The following is a 25,926-nucleotide window of genomic DNA, read 5'->3' on the forward strand; positions in this document are numbered from 1 at the left end:
CCTCTTTTTCCATCTGTGTACGTGTTTCTTTGTTTGTTTGTGTGTGTGTGTGTTACGGTTTGCAGGACTTGCTCAGTGGCATGCGCTGCAGATGCAGACGGCGTGTGCTGCAACGCATGAGGAGTGTGTGGTGCTTTTTTTTTTTTTTTTCTTTTTAGCAGCAGCAGCAGCACGGGGTGCTGATGTGGTATTGTGTGTGTGTGTGTGGCACTTAACAGAGGATAAATGTGACCGTAATGGAGTGAGTGGTCCCATTATTTGCAACATTAGGCCTGCAACCTTCAAATCTACGCACATTCGTGCCATATTTAGGGTAACAGCTACTTTTTGTGCTGACAGCTTTAACCCCAAATCCTCCCATCCTTCCTCTTTCACCCTCTCTCTCCATCCTCCCCTGTTTTTTTTTCTTTTTCCCTCCTACTACCTCATCTCTCCACTGCAGCAGACTTTGCAGTTTCAGTCCAGTGATTCAGGCAATGAGAGAAATGCCAGCTTTACCCCTCGCCTCCTCTCACAAAAGCTATCCTACCTCCCCCCCTCTTCCTTCTTTGTTTCCCTCCACCTTCCTTTTCACTCTTCCCTCCAGGTCCTACTCCATCTTCCTACTAATCCTCTGTCATTCACCCCTCCCTTTCCTTCACCTTTCCTTTCCTTCATCTCTCTCCCTCTGTAGGCCATTTCCCCTCCCCTCCCTGTCTTATCACAGTCATTCAGTTCTTGGCTGCCGGCTTCCTCGCTCTCTCTCCTCACCCACTCCCATCTTCCCTCTCTTCGCCTCAACCCTGGCTGCTCAGGATTGAGAGAATATGCAATTTTATCTGAGGAAAAGCTGACAGAATTCGGTGTGTGTGTGTGTGTGTGTGTGTGTGTCTTTGAGTGTTTTTGCTAGGCGTGCAGTTGCCCTACAGTATTAACCTTCTCCTGACTGTCCTTTAGAGAGCGTTTGAAAGGGAAGCGACGCGCTTCTCGCTGTCATAATAAAAAGAGTGATTTCTTTAAGTGGCCATTTTCATGCCTTGCTAAGTGTTCCTATTGCGACTCTCTCACCTGTTCAAAAGCTTGTCTGTATTTGTGCGCTTGCCCAGTGAACGTCCCCCTTTTGTGTGCTGACGTTGACGACTCCTTGAGACTTTTCTCACTTCACGTCTTCTTTCTCTCTGTACTCATTTTTTTGTCTTCTTTACTTCTGTTTCTCAAAAAAAACCCAGCAAAAAAATAGGATTCTTACAGTCACATTTTGTAGTTCCTGTAGTCATATTCAAGTCTTTCAGGGGTGAAACTCTTTTTTTTCATAGTACACCAGCAAACCTTTTTCTTTTCAGCTCCTTGGAGCTTAGATGTGCTAGGTGTTTTATTCATATAATAAATAAAAAAGTATTAAATGAAAACTTTTGCTTGTATTTTCCACCAAACCCTCAAGTCCCCAGGCTTTGGAAATAATTAAACATTACAGCTGGAAAGAGCCGATGGGACTGTAAAAGATCTCCTTCAGCCCACCTTCTTAAATCCTTCCGGCTTCTTTTCTTTCGTTCTTTCTTTCTTTTTAACTTTCTGTTCAAGTCCGTCTCCCACTCGTCTTTCTGATGTTATTCTTCCTCTGTCTTTTCATTCATCCCACCTCTTACTTTGAGCTTGTGTAAACCTGATATTAAAATTCACCCTTTATTTAGAAGAAGTAACCGTGATGACCTCGAGATGTTTTTGACACATTTTAAGAAGTAAGGAACATCCTTAAACTTCACCGTGACAACAATGTGAGCATATTAAACTTTATTAATGTCTTAAATGCCCTGCTCAATAGTGCCTAATAGTGTATAGTCCCACCTGGTGGGTGTTAGCAGTGGATCCTTTTCATGATGTAGTTTGCGGGGTGACACCTCTGTGGAAATCACCGATGCTCAGATTTGGTTGAAGATAATTCGAGGTTCAGTGCCCAAAGCTCTTTGTGACATTCTTTTAGTGGTTCCTGAGCAGTTTTTGGTAGTGTGACATGGTGTGCTTGGTCTGCTGCAGTGTTTTGATGGGTGGTAAGTGACATCCACGTGAATGGTAGCACCCAAAGAGTCTGATGCTTCTTGATTTTTCAGCCCCAGCATTCGGATGGCAGGATGAGAATTAGCTTAAACAGCAAGAAAGCATGGATCCATCCTGCCTTGTATCAACAGCTGCGGGTAGAGTAATTGTTTGGGATAATAGTGGGTTTTTCTGGTGCACTTTGGACCCCATAGTATCAACCGAGCATCATTTAAACACCACAGCCTTCCTGAGTATTGTTGCCGACTATGTCTGCCCATATTGTACCGACTGTTTGATGACTGCTTGCAGCAGGATAACATGCAATGTCACAAAACTCATTTTAAACTGGTTTCTTGAGCATGAAAATGAGTGTCCTTTACTCAGATATCTCCTACTTCCATCCACTGGATAAATCTGCAGCAGCTGTTTGATGCTGTCATGTCAGTATGAACCAAAATCTCAGAGGAATGTTTCCTGCACCTCGTTGAATCTGTGCCATGAAGAGTTAAGTTGTTTCTGAAGCCAAAAGCGGATCAAACCAAGTACTAGCAAGGTGTACCTAATAAAGTGACTCTACACTGATGTTGAGAAAAGGGAATGAAAAAGGAAAAAAAGAGAGATTTTGGCACCATCTTTTTTTCTCTGACATAAATTTGAGACCAGTGTTCATAGTAGGTTCAAAAACATCTCGAGATAAAAGTTTGCAGTCAGCTAATATCAGCTGATGGTTTGACCTGATTACACAGAGAGATTAAAACGGTCCAAATCTTGAATTAGACAAGAAGTGAAATTTTCTTCTTGTCAGATTCCTGGGCACTTTCAAAAGACACACCAGCCTTATTTCATGTTGGGTGGATTTTAATGTCGGGTGTGTTTAAGCTGACTTGTCTTATCTCCAAGCTTCACAAATGTAGCGTTGATGTTAACAGCTTACATGTCTTCCTTCCCAGCTGGCGGCGAGACCAGCTCTGCATCCATCCAGGGCCTTCACGGTCCGGCGGTCCGGGCTCGGCTGGAAAGCGGGCCCTGGGCCGCCGCCCACTCCCCGTTGGCTGAACGTAACGGCTTCCTCCAGCTGCAGCTTCACGATTACACGGCGAGCTTCATGATGTCCTCGCTCCGCAACCTTTCCCTTTTCCTGGAGGACGACTCGGCCTCCCAGGTGCTGCCCATGGAGATCAGCATCAGGGACACACACATTGATTTAAAGGTGAAAAGACTTATTTCAGTTTTGTACTTTGCAAAGTTTGTGTTTTACCCCGAGGTTACTGTTGCAGAACACCAACAGAACTGTTTCAGTGGGAAATTTGTCTCATTGCTTCAAATCCAGTTTTACTAATGGAGCCCATAACTCACTGCCTCAGACTAAAGCACTCTCTTGTTATCAAGTTAAATATTTTGAACAGTGGCCTAATTGGCATTTGGATTTGAACTAAAGGTTTAATGACACAGAAAGAAAAGGCCTTTCTACTCTCTGTTTGGTTCTTTCATGGTCAAGCAGCTTTGCTGTGGAACTGATTTGAGAAAATGGATGTGGACTAAACGTCTCCCTCATTCTGTCTCTGGTACACTCAGTCCCAACAACATGTGCTGTGTCTCCTGCAGGATGATGACCCTCGTGATAATCCCAACTCGGAGCCCTCGCCGGTCATGCTGCACATCGACAGCCTCATCGTACACAGAAGAGACGACGGGTCTTTCTCTATAGGAGGTGACAAACGTGCACGCATTTTCATCTGCCAGATATTTCCACCTCCACTCCAGCGCTGATTCACTGCAGTTATATAAGATGACCTATTAAGTGGCTTTTTAAAGTCCACGCTCGCTGCATCCACACATCCGAACTCCCTCCTCTTCTCCCTCTCTCTTTTTCCTCGCAGTGGATAGAGCAGGAGAGGCCAAACCCAAGCAAGCGGCCTCAGTGATTGACAGCTCTCTGAGTCCAGTCCCTGAGACTGTGGGCGGCATCTGTGGTGTTTCAAAGGCGACGCAGACTCAGGCTCCGCCTACAAGCCCCCCTCCATCTGACAAGGAGAAGGTGAGAAATACGGCAAAACACAGTGGAAAGAGAGCATAGAGGCAAAAATAAACAAACACCACATGTGCAAACAGTGTTGATGTTTTTCATGTTTTTGTTCTTCTTCTTTGTCATTTTCTCCTACAAACAGCTCCAAATGAGAATGTTGTTTCTTTCTGATCATTCTGGAGGCTGAAGCATGGTGTGCCAGGTTTTGCTTTGGTAAAGCTATTCCAGTTCTGTGTTTGGCTTCAGCTTGTTTCACAGTGGGAGTGATATTTAGAAACTTAGGAAAAGCATTGCATTTTCAGCCAGATCTACAATCTACTCGATGCTTATTCATTGCCACCAAAATAGCTAAATTACCTTTTAAACTTTATCCCACGGCGAGGGTCTGTTTGGAATTACAATACTGTTTAAAGTCTTGAGCCTCTCTGCATTTATTTTTGCTGGAAAAATGGAAATTAGGTGCAGCAATTTATTGACCACCTTTATTCTTCAGCACAGCCTGAACTCTCTTAAGCAAACTTTCTTGTAATTTCTTTAAGTAGTCTTCACAAATAGTTCTCCAGGCTTCTTGAAGGACATTCAAAGTTCTTGCTTGGATATTAGCTGCCTTTTGTTTTGTTCTTTGTCAAAATGATCCCATGTTGCGTCAGTAATGGTAAGGTCCAGGCTCTGAGGAGGCCAGTCTGAACCCACTGCCAATCAGGTGCTTTCCAGATACAGATATTGGATGGTGAGACCATTTCTGATGAAGCGTCAGTGAACAGTAGATGGATCAGCTGAAGGGTCAGATGCATCTCTCAGGTCCTGTTTCAGGTTTTGACTGGATATTTTCCTATTTCTTAAGGAGATGATGACTTTCATATATAGATAGCTTTTTTTTTTTTCTTCCCCTTTTGTCCTCCACTTTTTCAAGTTCCTCCAATTTTTTTAAAGACACACTGCACACTATGCTGAGATACACTGAGCTTTTAGCTAATAGCTCTCTGGGGATCACCCTGTAGGTGCAAAGCTACTGTTGATGAACAAATTGTGTTTTTGAAACTGGATGTTAGTAACAAAGAGTCTAAATGGTCTCTGTCCATTTCTTCTATTGATTAAGACTGCTTTGAAATATTACCACAAAATCTGTCTCTTTGCAAGCACAATAAAAAGAAATGAGAAATGACTCAAGAATTTTACATCATACTGTAGGCAGCTAAGACCTATTGTCTCATCTGGCTTTTTGGTCACGGCTAAAAGACAGAAGTCATTATGTGCAAAAGCCACACTATAGTTCAGTGGAATCAGACACGAAAAGCCCCTGAAACTGTTCACTGTAGCCGTTGCTTGTTCTTCTTCCTCTTTGTGGTAAAACTTGCTGCAGTCGTTATGTTTTCTGTTCAGCCCAACTTTCCAAAGAAGCAGTATTTCTCTTAAGTTTTCGTATAAGCAGCGATCCCTGGGAGGGTATAATAAGCCTACCGATGAGACACCTGAATGACTTCATACCTGTAGGGAAACTGAGACTGGAATGGTTGGAGCTGGCTGATTAACAGCAACTGAACTGCTGAGAATGTCAGCGGTCAATGAAGGATGAAATGTTCCATATTCTGTATGTGGGGCAGATTGTGATGTTTATTTATTTCTTCTTTCAGATGCTGATCGAAGAGAATGAGTGTTTAAAGGTGGAGCTTTCCCGGGCAAAGATGGCGCTGGCTGAGGCTCAGATGGAGAAGGACTCGCTGCTTCACCGACTGAAGAACCTCAAAGTCAGCACCAGCTAGACCGCCACTCTCGAAGACTCTACAAGTCTCGCAAAATGAGAAGGAAAAGAACATGATTTTTTTTTTTAAACTACAATGGGGGCTCCCTTTTCACGAGCCACCGCGTGACTTCAGACTTATACAAATAAAACAATCCCGAGTCTTTGACGACTCTGAGAAAACGCATTTTTACACACTCGTCATCTGTTTTGTTTTCCACTTTTAATTGCGGACAATTCACACGTTTGCAGCGCTAAGAAGGATAAAATGCGCACCTTTGTGTGTTTGTGTGAGACAGCAAGAGGATGAGATTTCTAACTTTGGTCGTGCCTACAGAAAACCATTCCCAGAAACCTGCTTCTGTTGTTCAAGTTTCAATTAAAAAAAGCATCCCAGCTTTTCGTCAGTGAGCTTCACTCAGACCTGTAGGCATGGGGAAACGCTGAATGTCGTATCTTCAGAGGAATGTCTTACTTTGCACTGCGCTGAAATTCGATTTGTAATCCAGCGCTTTCATATTCAGAGGGGAGCGACGAATCATGTTCCTGCTCGTCCTCGCAGCGTGTACAGTGTATATTGTGCAAGAATGGGAACACATAACTATTTTCTACAGAACTTTGAATGATTTTGCAGTGATTCAGTTGAATGAGTGTATGTCTCAGTCAGAACAAGCATTTCTTTACAAGTAAAGTGTGAATTTCCATGGCTTTGACACCAGTCTGTTCCTCCCCGCCTGCACCCATTCCCATTTATTTTATTTTTTTTAATTATGTGTAAATAGCTCCTTAACATGTGCTGCACTTTTAAAACTGAGGCAATGTAAATACAACAATCAGAACTGTGAGAGAAAAGTTGAGCCGACGAGTAGAGACAGTGGAAATAAACATCCACTCTGAGAAAAGAGGAAAATTAGGGCACCGTAGAGCTGCCTGATTACTTAAGTGTGTGTGTGTGTGTGTGTGTGTGTGTGTGTGTGTGTGTGTGTGTGTCTTTATGTGAATTTTCTAATCTGCCATCTAATGTAATTTTATTTTATTTTATTTTCCGTGGACGCACAAAGACTATCTGTTCATGTGCCCATGCCTCACGCTTGTGCGGCTACTTTAGGGGGAGTGACTTTTCTAACAGCACATGCTTCGGCACAGCACAAAAGGATAGTTTTTGGTGTCTGTGGATTCGGAACATTAAATCGGTCTGAAGGTGCATTTATTCATTTCAGGATGTTTGTTTTTTTTCTTTTTAATTTAAAACAATGTTTTGATTTGTTTGGTTTCCTGAAACACAGCTAGTTGCCTCCACGAATGAGCGATTCAGACTTGAAATTAGATTTTTAACAGAGCTGTCTTCTTAAAGAGGAATGTTTTACTTTACGTCTGCTTTATTTTGGCCCATTTTTCCTAGACTTAGTTCTCCCCCCCCCCCCCCCCCCCCCCCCCCCCCACCAAAAAAAAACTATCTTAAAAAAAGAAAAAATACACACGTAATAATAAGTTGTATTTTTGTCTGTCAAAGCTGCTGAAATACTCACAATAATAAAAGGTATCCGACTGAAAAGGTTTCACTTTTTCTAAGTGTCGGGTGTGAAGTTCTTTGCAGACATCTTTCTCGGCTCATTATGAGACTTCCTGTGCCTACGTCTAAAGCTCATTACTTAAAAATGTGAAACACAAACTGCCATGAACAAACAAAACACACTGACGTTGTTCTTCGGTCTGTGAGCATTTGTTTTGGAAAAAGACAAAAACGCTGAGCTATGTTTTAAAATGTTTTTATAATGGTGAATATGTTGATCTAAAATATTAAGATCAACATATTCACCATTACCTCATTGCTTATTAGTTGCCTATTCATTCTTTATTAAACTCACTATCAATCCCATATTAATTGCTTTCTCTATTTGGCCATTAAATAAGAGTTTTCCTTCATAGAATACAATGTTACCATGCTTTGCTCCGTCTGGGCCTTTTAAGGTGGAGTAACTGTGAGAGTAGATATTTCCTTTAATAGCGCTTAAAAAAAAAACGCAGCCTATTTTTATGCAACTAAACTACAAGCATTAAGAGCTCCAATTTCAGTCTCTATGACTGTTTCTGGCTCGATGGTGAAGTTTCTATTTAGTTAATGGCCCAGAGGGTGTGCATAGAACATGATTATGCTTAGTAGGGCATTATAATTGTATGACAACTATGTAATAAACAAATAGAAAATGAGCGCCATAGCACAAAGTTTTACCAAACGTTAACTCCGACTCTTTAACACTGCATTAACCTAGCACTGTTACAGTATGATAGTTTGAATCCAGCAGGGCAGGGGCAGAAAGATGTTTATATGTACGCGTCTTTGTCTTATCCCTTGTCAAATAGTTGTCGTCTTCAGCTTCAGACTATTGAGGCTCCCTCTTTAGCTACCAAACTTTAAAAGCTGGACTTTAATCACTGTTGGCTAATAAGAGAAAAACCACATTGGCTGATTTAATACTGGAGCTTTATAGTTTCTTTGCTTTCCTGTGAAAACCTAAGAAACTGTCTTTCTAAAATGGGCAGTTTCTCCTGGTCTTTTAGTGCTTCAGCGATTTCTGCTATTTCTACACTTTATCTCAGCCTATACAGGAGCACTACATATTTCATTTTTTTGTATGTGAAAATGTGTTGTTTTTGAAGCACAGCCGTATAGCTCATACATCTACAATTTACACAGCAGCATTGTTGGCCTCCTAAAAATCACCAAGACACCGGTGACCCTTCAAGGGTCAAAGTTAGGTTAACGACTGCCCCTTTTTGATTGATTCTCACACAAATTGAAAAGGCTTTTAACAAAATGTATGTGACTTGATTTGAGAGGTAAATTTATGTAGGTGCTAAAAAAATTTGGCTGGATGAATACAACAGGCACGCTGGTGTCAAACGTATCTAACACATGTTTTGAAAAATAACAAATTAAAAACATAAAAATTCATTCTGACAGCACAACCGCAACATAACTTACTTTTGAAACTTCTATTTGAAAGCTAGATTAATGAACACTTTTAAAACTGCTCATTCATTTGTGTGTGTGTGTGTAAGAAATACTGCTAAATATTGAAGCTTGGAGGGTGAAGCTCTTTAAATAAGAGTGCAGCCACTTTGTCGGCTCAAACGTGCTGCACTGAAGCGCTGCAGCAGAGCGTTTGGTCTTTGTGAACATAAATGGTCATGACATTTTATGGCTGGAGAAGTGCAGTGAGTCATAGAAGGACATTAAGTGTTCAAGTGTGTGTGTCTAAGAGACAGAAAAGTTCTGCTCTCCTCTGCTGTTTACATACTGCAGCTTAATGTGTCTGTGATGACAGCTACGTCACAGTGCAGACCCATTTATGTAAGCAAAGTTTACACGTTCACTTATATACTGCGTGCGAGTGTGTGTGTGTGTGTGTGTGTGTGTGTGTGTGTGTGTGTGTGTGTGTGTGGAGCAGAGTGCAAGGATTGCCAGCTCCATGTGCGGCAGGATTGTGGGAAATAGGATGAACGAGAGAGGCATCAGGTTGAGTCTCGGCTGAGTGCGAAGTGCAAAATCTGTGTCCAACACCCAGTGTGGCTGCAGCTGCCTCTTCACTGTTTCATCCTCTGGTTTTAGTTCAGCGTTGGAGCGATCCTGTGATATTTTATACAATGATAGTGTGCAGGTTTAATAAAAAAACTGAATTATTATAGAAGCATTATAGTATTGCAGAAGAAATGGGTTTTGTTTGGTCTTTTTTAAGAGGAGCATTTCAATTTCAGCTTGTGCCACGCAGTCTATTGTTTTCAGTCATACTAGTGGCACCTCTTATGAGGAAGGAAATGACAGTCTGCTGGTAGGTTCACTACTTTGAACAAGATTAATTTAGACTCTTCGGCCACTTAGGTACATCAGCTAATTACAGAAAACTGAGGTTGTATTTCATACAGGCTCGCTAAAAGCAGACAATAATAGACTGAAAAACATTCTAAGATCAGAAAGCTAAAGTATTGCCATCGTGTCTTGAATCAACGGTTCAGACTGGTGGTAATTTAATGGTGTGAGGGATACTTTCTCAGCACACTGTGGGCTCCTTAGTACCAACTGTGCATCATTTAAACACCAAAACATACCTGAGTATCTCTTTATGATCAGTGTACCCATCTTCTGAAGGCTGCTTCCAACAGGATGGCACCATGCATGTCACAAAGCTCAGATCATCTCAAACTGGTTTCTTAAACATAACAATGAGTTCACTGTGCTCAAATGGCCTTGACAATCACCAGCTCTCAGTCCAACAGAGCATCTCTGGAAATTCACATCATGCATGTGCAGCAGACAAGTCTGCATCAACTATGGGATCCTATTGTGTTAGTACGGACCAAAATCTCTGAGGAGTGTCTCCAGCAACTTGTTGGGTGGGTGTACCACAAACAATTAAGGCAGCTACAAAGATAAAAAGGGACCCAATCCAATAAGGTGTACCTAATGAAGTGACCAGTGAGAATATCTCATGAAGTAGCACCTGTATTTTCATGAGTTTTTGTTTTGTTTTTTGTAAAAAGCAATTTATGTATGCATTTGGCACCTCAGGGCCACCATACATTTCCACCAGCCTAAGCTTCTACATGTTCACAAAGTAAACAACATGTGATCATGATGACATGTGTTTTTAAATGATTATTTCACATCTGCAGACCTACACATTACTGGGATATGTATGTCACATAAATACTGTATAATCAATAATAGTAGTAACCTGTGCAAGCAGAGGCTTGATCCAGCTCTCTCACTGAGCAGCATCATGTAATCACTAACATGTGGGTGCAAGGATGACAGTAATATCATAAGTCTGTGCGAACAAAGAGCTTGTTTTCCCCCATCGCTGCCGAAATCTGCTATTGCTGACCTGATTTCAGATCAACAGGTGACACGCAGGACCTTAATCTGAATGCTGCCACAGCTGGAAACACGTGGAGCGAGCACACACAGCCTTTGAAGCCTCAGCAGCAGCTGAGGGTGTATGTTTCTGAGAAATATAATCAGGTCATTAAAAAATTTAAAAATAAAACAAAAACATTTGGATAATTTGGGGGTTGTTAGATATTAAATTCTTACCTAATATACTGAAACTCATAAAAGCTGAATTGTAGTTTACTGTCATCGTCGCATAGATGTGAAAAAGTAAAGTTTTATTTGCTCCAAGGTTGACTAATGAAGAAAATAATAAATGCATATTTAAATTATTCTTTAATTTCAAGACTTTAATCATTTGAATTGCCTAAAAGCGCTTATAAAATTCGGGGGGGGGGGGGGGGGGGGGGAACTGCAGCTGCAGGTGGAGTGCTTAAAGGCAACATTTGCTTCTAAATTCCAATTTAGCAGGTCCAAGCTTGCACCGACCTGCAGAGTGGGGGCGCAGTGGAGAGGGTGGAGGGAGTCTCAGTTTCCCAGGCTGTCACATCAGCAAACATAAGAGAAAAAAACGACAAATCCCTCCTCTGCATTCACACAAACTCTGCTCTAGCATGACTGCGGGATATTTTAGGAGCTCACCTGCTTCTAAATCTATTCAGCAGTGACGAGAATACACTGTCCGCACAGAGGAGGAGTGCGCATGTGCAAGTGTGCCAGAATAAGTTTGAGGTGTGAGAGCGGCAGCGGCTGCTACTGCCGGTGGCTGCTGCGAGTGTGAACCTAACAAAGGCATAGCCTCCCGTTGGTGCTGTAGCATCGTCATCCACGCCCAGACTGTACAGTAAGTCTGTCAGTCAGGTAACCCGTGGTAACAGAGGAAGCACAGCAGGAGTGCTTTCAAAATAAAGGCTTAGCATCGCATAAGTGATAAGGGACAAAATCTAATTAGATTCTCTTCAGTACAGGAATAGCATAATGATTTTAGCTTATTTTATCTCCAGAGTGTTTATTAGTAAGCACCAGAAGCAAAAAGGATTTGAAAGAAGGCTTCTAATTAACAGCCGATTACCCCAGGGGGACCCAGTACTCCAGGGGGCCATTAAAAAAGTACTAATTTAGCAGTACATGTGTTTGGGAATAAGTGCAGCAGAAGTAAACATGGCTCAGAAATAATAGTGATTATTTGTATAAATGATTAGCCCCAAATGAGTTCTGCTGCTTTGTTTAGGGTGTATAATCATATTGTGCTTTGCTTATATTGAAAGCTAAATAGCAATTTGCTCTCCTAAATACTGTCATAAAGTATCTACCGGGCCTCAAAATAGATCTAAACAAGTCGGTATTTATTCAACCTACCTAACCCGAAATTCTGTCTCCATAATGTAGCTATTGTACCCCATAACAGCAGTTAATCTTCTCGATTTGGAGAAGTTTTTTTGCTGGCTTCCAGCTTTATCTGGATCCAAAACCACTCAAGTGTGAGATGTAGAAGGATTTAGGATGAGAATAAAAAAAGTTGTTTTATTTTGTAAGCAGGAAAAGGAAGCCCAGTGTTTGACGACAGGTGAGTTGACGTTGAGGTTCAGGCGACACAGAAAAGCACCGGGCAGTGCGCTTGGTTCGCAGGAGAGGAGTGCAGCTGGGGGAAGGAGAGCTTGTTGTGGCGGCGGATGGAGTTTCACCTCCCGGCTGTTACCGGCAGGAGCGTCAGAGACGAGAAGCGGAGGGGAGTGAGAGTTGGGAGTGAGAAGGAGTTTGTTTTTCCTTTTTGTCCCCCCTCTCTCTTTTAAACCCTGGTTACTCTTCACTTCACACTTCAGGGATTCGCTTCGGTTCTCCCCGCTGCTCCTGATTGCACTGCACCGGGGAGAAGTGCAGTGAAGCGGACCCGTGCATGCCCGTGAACTTAGGAGAGCAGTGCGCGCCAGAGCTGATCTGCAGCATCAGTAACACCTATTTCCACCGTGCAGCAGCAGCAGCAGCATGCAGTGATAGGAATCCTTTCTGATGCTTTCCCACACCAGACAGTGAAGAAAGGTGTCGGGGGTGGGAGGAAAGGAGGCGTATATGGGAGATTTGTTGGATTTCTATTTCCTTGTCGTTGCAAACTTGTGTCCGGGATGGGGAAGGAGCAGGAGCTGCTGGAAGCCGCCCGGACTGGGAATGTCGCCTTGGTGGAGAAATTGTTGAGCGGAAAGAAGGGAATACTGGGGTCAGGCTCCGGCTCCATCCCTCTGCCCAACCTACTAAGGTAAGCAGCCTGCTTGAATTTGCTTCCCATGACCGCAACAATGTCCGGAGGGGCGGGGAACCCCGGAGGGGGGAGTGCTGGAGGGGATTCCACAGGGTGGAGGGGTCCACTCTGTAAAAATTAGGCACATTTTAGCTTCATCTCAGGTCAGTGCACGAGAAATGAGCCAAGAAACCGCAGCTCCAGTCAGCCAGCCCTCCTCTGAGCTGCAGAAAAAGACCTCCGCACTGAACACTGTGTCAGCTGCTCGGTACCACCACAGGGCTTCTCGGAGACAATAGGGGTGTTTAGGGGGCTCTTCGTGTTCGGTTGCAAAACCCTGCTTGACACAGGAGGGGAAGAGGAATGTTATGCAAAGTCCAGAGACCAGCATGTGAAGCAAAGTGCACTTTTAAAGCCACACAAACGAGCATCAGGCCAAATCATAACTAGACACAGCACCCTATTATCCCAGGCAGAATTTGTCAATATGTGACAGTTTAATGGGGAGTCAGCTCCTGTCCTCTGCTGATCCCACGACTGGGTCGAGTGTTTAGAGAGGGCGAGAGAGTTCCACACACTGACAGAATGCAAGTGTTTGTAATTTTCAGTTCAGTCTGTTTTATATATGTTTTTGTGCAGCTATGAGGTATTTCCGGGAAAATATTATTATTGCTAAACTGATGCCGGTGTGGTATTTATATCGCACCATGGCCTTTTATTTTATTTTTTTACATGATGCTGGGAAGGCCTGACAGGCACAGCGTCCAAGTTGGCTTTGAAGCTGCTCTGCAGCATTCATGTGCTTCTTTGTGAGAAGACAAATGGTAAACAAACACTGGATCCTGTAACAAAAGGGGATGTGGATTTCACTCGAACTGGCTGCTTCTTCAAACACGAAGAGGTACGTGAGCGGTGTCAGGAAATGCTGTTTGTTGTCAGGTTAACAGGTGGCACTGTGTTCAGAGGCTCCAGATTTCACCTTGTAACCTTGAATGATGCATAACAGGTAAATTCATTAGTTTCGGTATGCTGGGGCGTGATCACATTGTAGCGTGAAACTACAACCTTTAAATGACCCCCCCCAAAAAAAAGGTTTAAATCTCCCTTCCAGAGCAACTGCTGTGGTTATTATTGTCCTCCTCCTGCCCCTGCAGCCGCTCCCTGCTCGCTTTTCGGGCCCAGGCTGAGCCAGGTGATTAGGAGATCAAAGAAGGGGGGCGTTTGGGAAGAGTACAGCCTCAGGCTTCCCGAGCAGAACGTCTCATGACTGGGATAAGGTCGCATGCTTGCAGGGGGAAGACAAACCAGTCCACTACAGGTGTCAGCACCTCTGTCAGGGTCTTAAAGAGTCCTTATTCAAATAGAGACATCGTGATTCAAGTTCTGTTTAATTAGTCAGACGTTAGCTACATTCGAAGACAGCCAGATCTGAAGATTAGTGTCTTCACAACCCAAAGAAATGGGAGAGACAGCCGTGCTTTGAGACATTCAGCCCAAGTGTAAAAGCACAGAGAGGAATCACAGCACATGGTGTCTGTTATGTGCAGTTGGTGATAATTTCTGCAGCCCTTGTTGTGTGAATAATACATGTAATAGAAAAAGAGAGAGAAGCTCCCCGCTGGCTGCAACAAGTTGTGATCAAGACAGGACAGATTTTTGCTTCACTCCTCATTATGATACCTGTGGTCATGTTCTGCATTTAGTTGATCCCATGTATTTGTGTTCTTCTGTTTTTGGATGCTAATTTCCTCTCTGAGATAATAAAGTAACTGACTTTTTGTTTAGGTAGAGGAAGGAGTTGGTGAACCTGTTTGCTCGCTCTTGTTCTTCTTTTTGGTTCATTGGTGGCAAAAGTCTTCTGTAGTAGAGAGCCGGCAAGTGAAACACGAGTGTGTGAGGACAGGAGCCGGCTGACTGAACGTTCACAATTGGAGAGGATGTTGTCTCGTTAGAGTAATCCATCCACACAACCATACATTTATTATCTTCTGCTTATGCAAAGTTGGTTGTAGTAGCTACATGCTATTCCAGTTCATCCTCGGGGATCCCAAAGTGCTCCCATGAAGTGTTAGATGAATTATATAATCTCTTCAGTGAGTTCTGAGGGTGTCTCTCTAGATAGGTGAGGAAAATCTCCAAAGGAAGGCATCAGGGAGGCAACCAGATCAGATGCCCAAACCCTCTCACTGTGATTCTATTCTGAGCTCCCTGCGGATGTCTGCGCTCATCATCTCATCTCTAATGCTGAGCCAAGCAACCAACACAGGAAACTCGTTTCAGCTGATCGTATCTGCAAAAGAGATGTCGCGATACCAGAAATGTAGTCATTATGGATGCCAGTAGAATTACATGATTCTCGATAGCCAATCGGATACTTCAACAAAATGATTACTCAGTGTACTTAAACATAACCTCCATCCATCCTCCTCCTGTCACTTATCCAAGTCTTCTAAACCAGCCATGAGATATAATCTCACCAGCGTGTCCTGGGTCTGCTCCAAGGCCTCCTCTAGGTGAGACATGCCCAGAACACCTCACCTGTGAGGCACCTGCCACCATTCTGGTCAGATGCCCGAATTACCTCAACTGGCTCCTTTCAATGTTGGGGAACGGCAGCTGTACTCTGAGCTCCTTCCGAATGGCCAAGCTCCTCACCTTATCCCTAATGTTGAGCTCGGCCATCCATCAGAAGAAGCTCATTGATCATGTTGAATTAAAACTCCCCTTGAATTCTCAGAAGAGGTCTGGATATTGGGCTTTAAGTTGCTTTGCCAAATTAGGAGTTTTTCCTGCTTTTCACTACCCAGAACTTGTGACCATAGGTGAGAGTTGGGATGTTGTACATTGGTAAATTTAAGACGTTTAACTTAGGATATACCCAATTCACATTACTAATATTTATTTTGGTTGTCGCCACTACACGTCACTGAATTTCATTGACTGATTGATTTGATTTCCATGCTTTCTGGTTAGTGCATCTCTGCTACTCTGTTTCTGTGTGGACTTTCCCTTCGTATGCCCGAAACCCTGTTCATGGTGCTGTGTTATGGATTCTTCGTTTTGTCATATTTAAAAGTAAATTAACATTAGTTTGGACGATGGCGTTTCTTTATCCTGTCTACAAAAATGTGTGTTGATAAAAGGGATTTAACTAAACAACGACACCCAGTTTGTTACTGTCTGTATCTCATCTCTGATGTCCTAGAACTGTACACATTGTTCCGTATCGTGTTTACTTTATGAATTAGGTTTGGGAGTTTAATTTATCGAAGGGTGAAAAGCCAGATTTTCCACTGAGGGGGTGGGGGTGGTAAGAGGTGGAGTGTTTAGGTCATTACAGCATGAGAAACAAAGCGCAGTAGCTAGAATGAAACATGATTAATTTGAAGGGTGAAGTCGAGGTCAGTCAGATGCATTATGGGTGGAAATACTGTATGTCTACAGGTCATTTTCAGTGAGTTATGTCTGCTGTTACACATACTTGACTTTTATTCAGTCAAGACACAGGCCCCTGAGGAGATGCCTGAAAACTCCCATAGGCTACACACACACACAAACACGCAGACACGCACAGATGTGGCAGTCTTGTTAGAGTCATGTGTGTGTGACCAGATGTGTGACACACCTCCTAATAGAGAGCTTTTTGTGCTTTAGCAGGTGAATGAGTCAACAGAGAGGTCATAGTGATCGGAGGAGCGAGTGCAGGCTAATGTTGTGGGAATGATCTCCAAAATCGATGCATACTTTCCCATCTTAAGGCCTCTGAGCCATTCACGGCATTCCTAAGTCATGAGGTTCCTCTGAAAGAATCGCACTAAACCGCCAAGTGGGACACGAACATTAGGCGCACACGTACTGTATAAACACACTAGAGGAGGATGTAGAGAAGGCGATCCTTTGCTGCAGTTTTGTGGCGTGGAGTGCTCCACATGAACACACGTGCACGGTGGAAAATCAATAGTGGATGATCTCATCACTCTTTAATGGGCCACATTCTCATCTAGATGACCCGTACTGTACACGGTGGCTGGTTTGTCTGTGCTGGGAGGGAACAATAAATAATAAAAACCATCCCCGAAACACTTACAGCTGCACGTCCTTGTAATATTTACGTTACATAATGTTGCATAATTTACAGAGAGCCTGTATTAGTGGCACATCAGAGTTTTGTGAATATGAAAAACAGACCTCGGGGATTGGTCATGTCTGGTTGAAAGCTGAGCTGCTTAATCAAATCAGTCCTGGCACTGACACCAAGCCAGTGACTCAGAGTGGCCAATGTCTAATTTTAACAAATGTGCCTCCTCTTTGTGGCAGTTGTTCAGAGAAGACAAAACCTTTTATCATATCCTTTTTTTATATGAAATGCCATGTCCTGGTTTCTGGCTTTTAAACCTATTCTTTGGTGTTTTTTTTACCTTACTCATTGTGCATTTTTTTGTTGGACTTGTGACACGCCAGCTTCACTTGTCAGAGTTTGCGCTGGTCCTCATTTCATATATTTCGCTGAAGCTGTGCATTTTTGTCCTGTTGGAGCATTAGCATCTAATCTGATCACGCCACGTATGTAGTTAACGTGTTATTCAATAGTGGTAGACAAACAGCTTCTGTGCGTATCAAATGCCCCAAAGCAGAACTATCTCTAGATAATGGCAATGCTAAGTTCTGAAGGTGGCTTCTTCTTTTTTTGTGGATAGTTCCTTTTTATTCAGTTCAATTTAATAAAACTTTATTGATCCCGAATGTTGGCCCCGAAGGAAATTGGAACTTAAAAAGGAAGAGAAAGCAAAAAATAACTGGTTTAAATACATTTGGCCAATATTTCTAAACAGCAAAACCCCAACTTTTTCCATAAAGCTGATTTTTGGGGGTGAGCAACATAAATTAAAGAGCCGTTTGGAGTATTTTTGAATACAAAAACAAGGCTTCATTATATTATATTATATTATATTGGACTGTCTTCTTTGAAGTAGTAAGATGCTGCATTGTAAATGTTTTATTTAAGCAGGTTGACAGTCTTTATTTTTTAATGAACAAAAAAAAAAAAAAATCAAAATGATAGTGTGTGAGTCCCTGATACTGCTGTGAGGGGATAAAGTATCAGAATGTGTACTTTTACTTCAAGCAGTGTTGCACATGGGCTGATATTAGCACTGAAGATGAATTTGTGATGACATGCTGTTATTGTACACATCATTTTCTTTGTGCGGTGCCTCATAAAGAGAAATGAGGATAAATGCATGCGAGACAGAGTATTGACTCTGATGGGGTGATGGTGATTGAAAGCTGATACGCACAAAGAGAGTGACTCATGATTCGGCAGATGGCGGATGATCCCTCTTCACTCTCGCTCGCTCTAACTCAATAACATTAGGGGAAAGCCCTTCTTGTGTGTGTGTGTGTGTGTGTGTGTGTGTGTGTGTGTGTGTGTGCATCCTCACAGGCGGTCTCCCTGGCTTTTATTTTCTGATTCTTTCCCGTGCTTGTGTTGGAGTTTTTAGGCGGATCACTCTTTTTAGCACACAGCATGGGGCTCTGTGTGTGTGTGTGTGTCTGTAGCTGTATGACATGTTGTCCAATGAGGATGAAGAGTGAGAAAGAAACCCACAAATCTGTTTATTTTTCTCAAGTTGCTTCACAGCCGCAGCACTTCGGCTCTCTGTTTCAGGAAACGGCAAATCACACAACCAAAACCCAAGTGTGGATAGCAGCCCCTTTGTGCTTGGATGTGGCTTTTTGTGAGACTTAAGTGTGTGACATAACCATTATCCTTGCATAATCACTGCTAGCATTCACAGATGTGTGTGTTTGTGTGCGCAGAGCAGTAAGAGTGAGAGCTGATAGAGGAATTGATGAGCTGCATGTGGTGCAGGCGACATGGACTGGTCAAAGGTTAATTCTGGAGAATGCAAGTCATTTAAGGACATAGACACACATGCGCACACACACACAAACATACAGACTCACAACTTAAGAGTATTTGTGTGTCGTTAGTTGTTGTGCATATGGTTTAAGCAGTTGGTTAACATGTCCTAAATATTCATCCAGCCACAGTGAGGCCAACGATTACCAATATATTCACCGGGAGAAACTCCCATCACATGAATGTGTGTGTTGTCATGGAGACCTCAACACCAGGGCTTTGTTCTACATAACATTGACCATGCAACTGCAGGTCTTCAGGGACCTGTAGGTAAATTAAAAAAATGATTTAACAAGTTGAATTTTTAAAGAGGCAAGCCGCTAAATTAGAAAAATAAAATGAGGAGACTCGCTGGACTCTGCCAGTTGCAGATATGATATTGATATATTTGTCCAGATGCTGTATGGAACTTGGCTTAAGCAGTGCTTGTGCTGATTGGTCTGCTCAGTTTTTTAAATTATTCATAGGTCATATATTGAAAAGCTTGCTGGAAGTCTCTGGACTGTGGAGAGAAGGAGGAATATCCAGAGAGAAATCATTGGTGGATTTGAACCCAAGACCTTCTTGCTTTGAGGCAATAGTGCTGATGGCATCAATAATATAAAAAAGTTAAAGATTATCTTTCATTTACATAGCTATTTTCTGACCCTGCACTTGTTTTAAACTGCATCAATGCAGAAAAACGGGAGACTCAGCAAGCAATGAATCAGTGAAAACACAAAGAAGGAAATACTCTTGTAATGATCACAGTTGGTATTATAGAATTGCATGAGCAAGATATTTTAGAAGATTTGGGTAAAATTTTAAATCCCACAATAGTTACAGTGGGGCAAAAAAGTATTTAGTCAGCCACCGATTGTGCAAGTTCCCCCACCTAAAATGATGACAGAGGTCAGTAATTTGCACCAGAGGTACACTTCAACTGTGAGAGACAGAATGTGAAAAAAAAATCCATGAATCCACATGGTAGGATTTGTAAAGAATTTATTCGTAAATCAGGGTGGAAAATAAGTATTTGGTCAATAACAAAAATACAACTCAATACTTTGTAACATAACCTTTGTTGGCAATAACAGAGGTCAAACGTTTACTATAGGTCTTTACCAGGTTTGCACACACAGTAGCTGGTATTTTGGCCCATTCCTCCATGCAGATCTTCTCGAGAGCAGTGATGTTTTGGGGCTGTCGCCGAGCAACACGGACTTTCAACTCCCGCCACAGATTTTCTATGGGGTTGAGGTCTGGAGACTGGCTAGGCCACTCCAGGACTTTCAAATGCTTCTTACGGAGCCACTCCTTTGTTGCCCGGGCGGTGTGTTTTGGATCATTGTCATGTTGGAAGACCCAGCCTCGTTTCATCTTCAAAGTTCTCACTGATGGAAGGAGGTTTTGGCTCAAAATCTCACGATACATGGCCCCATTCATTCTGTCCTTAACACAGATCAGTCGTCCTGTCCCCTTGGCAGAAAAACAGCCCCATAGCATGATGTTTCCACCCCCATGCTTCACAGTAGGTATGGTGTTCTTGGGATGCAACTCAGTATTCTTCATCCTCCAAACATGACGAGTTGAGTTTATACCAAAAAGTTCTACTTTGGTTTCATCTGACCACATGACATTCTCCCAATCCTCTGCTGTATCATCCATGTGCTCTCTGGCAAACTTCAGACGGGCCTGGACATGCACTGGCTTCAGCAGCGGAACACGTCTGGCACTGCGGGATTTGATTCCCTGCCGTTGTAGTGTGTTACTGATGGTGACCTTTGTTACTTTGGTCCCAGCTCTCTGCAGGTCATTCACCAGGTCCCCCCGTGTGGTTCTGGGATCTTTGCTCACCGTTCTCATGATCATTTTGACCCCACGGGATGAGATCTTGCGTGGAGCCCCAGATCGAGGGAGATTATCAGTGGTCTTGTATGTCTTCCATTTTCTGATGATTGCTCCCACAGTTGATTTTTTCACACCAAGCTGCTTGCCTATTGTAGATTCACTCTTCCCAGTCTGGTGCAGGTCTACAATACTTTTCCTGGTGTCCTTCGAAAGCTCTTTGGTCTTGGCCATGGCGGAGTTTGGAGTCTGACTGTTTGAGGCTGTGGACAGGTGTCTTTTATACAGATGATGAGTTCAAACAGGTGCCATTCATACAGGTAACGAGTGGGGGACAGAAAAGCTTCTTACAGAAGACGTTACAGGTCTGTGAGAGCCAGAGATTTTCCTTGTTTGAGGTGACCAAATACTTATTTTCCACCCTAATTTACGAATAAATTCTTTACAAATCCTACCATGTGAATTCATGGATTTTTTTTTCACATTCTGTCTCTCACAGTTGAAGTGTACCTCTGGTGCAAATTACTGACCTCTGTCATCATTTTAAGTGGGGGAACTTGCACAATCGGTGGCTGACTAAATACTTTTTTTGCCCCACTGTATATAACCATATAAAGCTAGAACATATAGTTATGCTATTGAGAACAGTTGATCTTATTGACTTTATATTGGATTTGTGTCTTTTTGCAAACAATAGCTGTGCTTACGTGACTAAATATGATGGTAAACTGAATATATTAGCACTTGTGACTGGATGATAAACAAAAAACAATCTGGGTTGATTTGTAATTGTGTTGAAAACATATGAAATTAGATTTCAAATTTAAGCAACATGTCAATAATTTAATTTTAGCTGGCCAGGATTATTATTATTTTATTATCTAGATTTCTATTGATGAAAAATTGCTGATGTCTCGAATGATCGCATGAGTAGGAATTTAATTGCTGAAATAAAAAACTGACATTCTAACAAACACATCTGAAAGGAGCATTTCTTGCTGTTAGAAATGAATTGTTAATTTTGTGCAAACTGAATTATACATTTTTGTAATTAAAAATTTTACCAGTCAAAATTATGGTTTGAATATGTTTGCTTCGAATGCTAATTAGACCAAGAACAATTTTTGATGTGTGCAATTGCTGCTACTGATCAAATATTAAAGGGATTTACATGCAAATGGCAGGAATCCTGTTGGTGGTATGAAGGCTATTCTTCCAAAAGATACCAGGTATTATATTAGTGTAACTATCATAATACATTACAATTAGAGCAGGGCGATATGACCAAAAATATTTATTACGATATACATTTGAAAATTTGCGATAACGATATAACTGGAGATATAATTGACACTAGACAAAATACTTTACAACTCCACAACTTTATTAGTGCAAAAAACCAAAAAAACCCATCAATGTATTTTCACTTAAACAAGCAGCTGTTTTTTTTTTTAATGTGCATTAAAGTTATATAAAAATTTAACAGTGCAAATTCCTTGCTGACAGTTTAACCAAAACGCATTTCCAGTGGAAATTGGCCGACATATCCTCAGCATAACCATGTATAACATCCACAAAACCTAAGAGGTTATACACACATAACACGTTAATACTATGTTGAAGCACAGTACATATCACTCCGCGAGGCAATGACCGGTGGTGCGTTTAGAAAGCACTTTTATTTATTTTTTAATGTATTCATTTTTTAAATTTAATTATGGAAAAATGTATGAAAACCACACATTTGCCTTCATATTTCTATAATTACTGTTACGCTTTACTGTGGCAAAGCAAGAGAAACAAATGAATGCAGCTATGAACATGGTTAGAGAGTAATTAGCACCAGACTGTTTGTGGTTCATAGATTCAACCTGCTTCACCTCTGACCACACCCAGCACCACTAATGGGTGAGACTGGCTGCGGTCAAATGGGTCTCTGGTCGCTCTTGTAATTGCATCCAACAGTGATGTCATAGTTTGCTAGTGGGAGAAAAACATAAATTAGGGGGTTCCCTTTAATAAACACTGTTTCTTGATATTTTGGCAACCAAATCAGATATTTATACCTTTACTGGGATTTTATTTTCCCACATGTTCCCACATGAAGCTTATATGTGCTACAAATAGTATTTATTCATTACTTTAATTAGTCAGTATTTACTTTTGAAAAAAGTTCAGTTGCCACACGACCTTGAAAAGCTGCTACGTTTGTGTTACGCACTATACTTATATAGTGAAGTTTTGCTTAAGTTTGGTTTAACTGTGGTGTCAGTGCATTGAGGTTGTCCGGAGCCAGACTGATTGAGATGGTGTGTGTGTGCGTGTGTGAGAGAGAGATCAAACTCAGAGACTTCTTACATCTCCATTAGGGTCCGGGCCAAGTTCTGCTGCAGCGCTCTGCCAAGAAACTGAGACCTCCATATTCACTAAGTCAGACAGACACACACTGGATTTTTCTCTGCTGCACTCTAAGCCTCTGTCTGCCTTTGTTCTTCTCTCTATCTAAATCTTTGGTTTTTGTCTCAGTCTCCGAGCTCTTTTTTCCCCTTTGTCTCGCTCACTCCATCTGGTGCCCTGGATTCTCTGTCAATATCTTCCTGGCTTCCTCTCCATCACTCACTCCACTCCACAATCTCTCTCCTCCCTCTATCCCTCTCCAGAGACAGACGATCAAGCCTCCCTACTGTTGTCCTTTATCGTTTTCTCCTCCCTCTGCTCCCTACCTTCTCCTATCTTATCAAAAACCACCTCCCCCTCTCTACGTCTCTTTCGCTTTTTCTCTGACTCGCATCTCATGCCGCTCTACATCTGTTATCAGTATGTAGGAGCATCTTTTACCCATCATTCGTCGGTGCAACATCGTGTTGGTTGACTGTGGCAAATGGGGAATTCGGGGAATCCGCTGCGCCGCCTGCCACTACAAGTACAAACTGGGATTTATTAGTGTTGTCCTAGTTGAGTCCTCTATTCGAAGAGGAAATGTAGCATTGTGTCGTCCCCGGTGAAACGGTGATAAAGTGGTGTAGGGAAATGTGTCAAAGCTGTGTTCTCCAGATGATGATTGCTACATGCTAAACCGCAAATAGAGACAAAAATTGAGCATTAAGAATTAGCAGCTTTGCACCAGCACTATGAATAAGTAAATTAGCACTGCAGTGTGCCGTTGATTTAGATCTGTTAAGATGTGTTCAGACTACAGCTGTTCCCACTTGAACTTAAGCACTTATCCTGACACTTACTGACTCCAATTTGATGGTGAAGTGTGTAACAACATAATGAAAATGAGATTAGAGAAATGGGGAAATATAAAAGAAAAAAATGTGCTTCATACGCACATTCCAAACTGGCCTAATGACAATTTGCTGCACTGGATTTTTGTAACTACACGATGGCAAAAAAGTTCAGAAAGTGAAATGGACATAAATAAAGTTAATATTGTGCAGAAACGAATCAAGATTATGTGCACAGTAATTAAGCTATGATAGGCTCACCTTGTCTCACCTCAGCAGAGAGATAAGTACTGAATCGGACCTAAAATAGTGCAGTGTTTTGGCAGTAGATGGCAAATATACAGTAGTATCACTGCCAGCTTTGATTTGAGTTTGGCTGTGCAGGATAGGACTAATACTGGCTGAGATCTAGCTTTGGTTAGCGGGACTCGGGCCAACTTTGGGCCCGAGTACACTCTTGGGGATTTGGTGAGTTATTAATTACAAATTTGGCAACAAGATGTGCTAGATTTAGATTTAGTCTGGGACACTTGGGCTCTTTCCATATTAAATACATAAACATAATGTAGCCTGAGATGAAAGAAAAATTCATCCATCGACTGGAGCCTATCCCAGTGCCCACTTTTGACAGTTCGCCCATCACATGGCTAATGCTTAGAGACTGACAGTTCATGCCTACTCTCAATTAAGACTCAAATGTTAACCTAACATGCTTCCTTTCACTGCCCTTGACTGCCAGTGAACCCACACTTGCACAGAGAGAATATGCAAACGCCACACAGAAAGGCTCGGCCAGCGGATTCGAACCCAGGACCTTTTTTCTGGGAAGCGACACTGCTAACCACCGCCAGCTGGAAGATTAGTTATTTGTTCAAGTAAACTTTCTATAAAAATATGTCATGAAAAAAATGTAACGCATGCTAAATCCATTACCAGGAGTTAATTTAATTGTTTCACGACTTCCCCTTTACATAAGTAGATTTTGCACACTTGCCCCTCTGGTCATGTTGAGTCTCGTCTTGAAGGGCAAAACGCGGTGATACTGAGTGAAGAAGACACACAGGCAGCAGCCAGAGGAGAGGCGAGTGGGGGGAGAGGTGTGACGTCCAGGCTGTCACACTAATCTACAAGTGTGCGTGACCCCACATAACACTGCATGTGTTGTGGAGACACACGCATTCCACTCGGCTCCCCGCTCTCTGATAGATGGCAGTATTTAATGAAGCGCTGCTTTTGAAGTAGCTAAGATGTGGAGAGAAGAGGGCTAGAAATGCTAATGTTGTTATGTGGTTAGGGCAAGGGCTACGCTGGAGGGCACTGCAGGGAAATTATGCATGTAAGCGTGTGTCTTGTTGGTTTGAACTACTTTGGACATAGATTTTTTTTTAATGGAGCTTTTAAATTAAATGTTTGTGCATATATTCAGTATCTTTGGTGCTTTTGGTGTTAAAAGCATGAACATTTAGTTTTTTCAAACTAGGCGTCAGACAGTGAGACATATGATCGAAACCACTGCTCTGGAAGTAAATCCTCAGTTCTTTTGTAAACATCCATTAAAATTGGCAGTGCTGCTTTTAGGTATTTTTGGCCTGCTGTACTTACTGTATATGTCTCCTGTCTCCTCCTGTCCAAATAGACCTGCAAACTTTAGACCTTTGACAGTAGCACTCAGGAACCGAAAACCTCTTTACACATTCCAGTTGGCATTTTCATTGCAACTGTGAAAATTAGGTAAACTAGGCACCAGCTTTGCTTGAGAGCCAGATTTACATGTGGTTAGATAACAACACAGAATGAGGCTGTTTGAAGCTTTGGTTCAAATGTCGTCGCACAATTATTTTTATTTTTTATTTTTTTTAGTTTTTAGAATTACAATATTCTTTACAGACCTGAAGTTGTAAAACTAACTCTTCTTCATTTTGTGTCTTAGCCTAGTATTGCACTTCCTAATTTAACACCACAGTTTGGGGAAGGACTTCTGCTATTGTAGTATACTCAACAGATACTTTTGTTTTGTTTTTTCAGTACCATATGCT

The 25,926-nt window shown here is 42.1% G+C and overlaps 2 protein-coding genes across 7 annotated transcripts in view; both read left to right on the forward strand.

The window, feature by feature from the left end:
* The window catches only part of bltp3b (bridge-like lipid transfer protein family member 3B), a 32,627-nt gene extending 25,420 nt beyond the window's left edge, over positions 1-7,207 (forward strand). For all 4 annotated transcript variants that reach the window (XM_085435989.1, XM_085435986.1, XM_085435987.1 and 1 more), the window contains 4 exons: positions 2,967-3,226; positions 3,622-3,727; positions 3,897-4,054; positions 5,677-7,207. In XM_085435989.1, coding sequence (XP_085292115.1) covers positions 2,967-3,226; positions 3,622-3,727; positions 3,897-4,054; positions 5,677-5,805 — 653 coding nt within the window. In that variant the 3' untranslated portion in view covers positions 5,806-7,207. The remainder of the gene's footprint in view (positions 1-2,966; positions 3,227-3,621; positions 3,728-3,896; positions 4,055-5,676) is intronic.
* A 5,095-nt stretch (positions 7,208-12,302) lies between these two features.
* The window catches only part of anks1b (ankyrin repeat and sterile alpha motif domain containing 1B), a 274,373-nt gene continuing 260,749 nt past the window's right edge, over positions 12,303-25,926 (forward strand). For all 3 annotated transcript variants that reach the window (XM_085436749.1, XM_085436747.1, XM_085436748.1), the window contains exon 1: positions 12,303-12,928. In XM_085436749.1, the coding sequence (XP_085292875.1) occupies positions 12,798-12,928 (131 nt within the window). In that variant the 5' untranslated portion in view covers positions 12,303-12,797. The remainder of the gene's footprint in view (positions 12,929-25,926) is intronic.

Source organism: Copadichromis virginalis, linkage group LG17 (genome assembly GCF_057382275.1).
Source record: "Copadichromis virginalis isolate Kocher_CV1m ecotype Utaka linkage group LG17, C_Virginalis_male_GT1.1, whole genome shotgun sequence".
In the NCBI taxonomy this organism is placed as follows: domain Eukaryota; kingdom Metazoa; phylum Chordata; class Actinopteri; order Cichliformes; family Cichlidae; genus Copadichromis; species Copadichromis virginalis.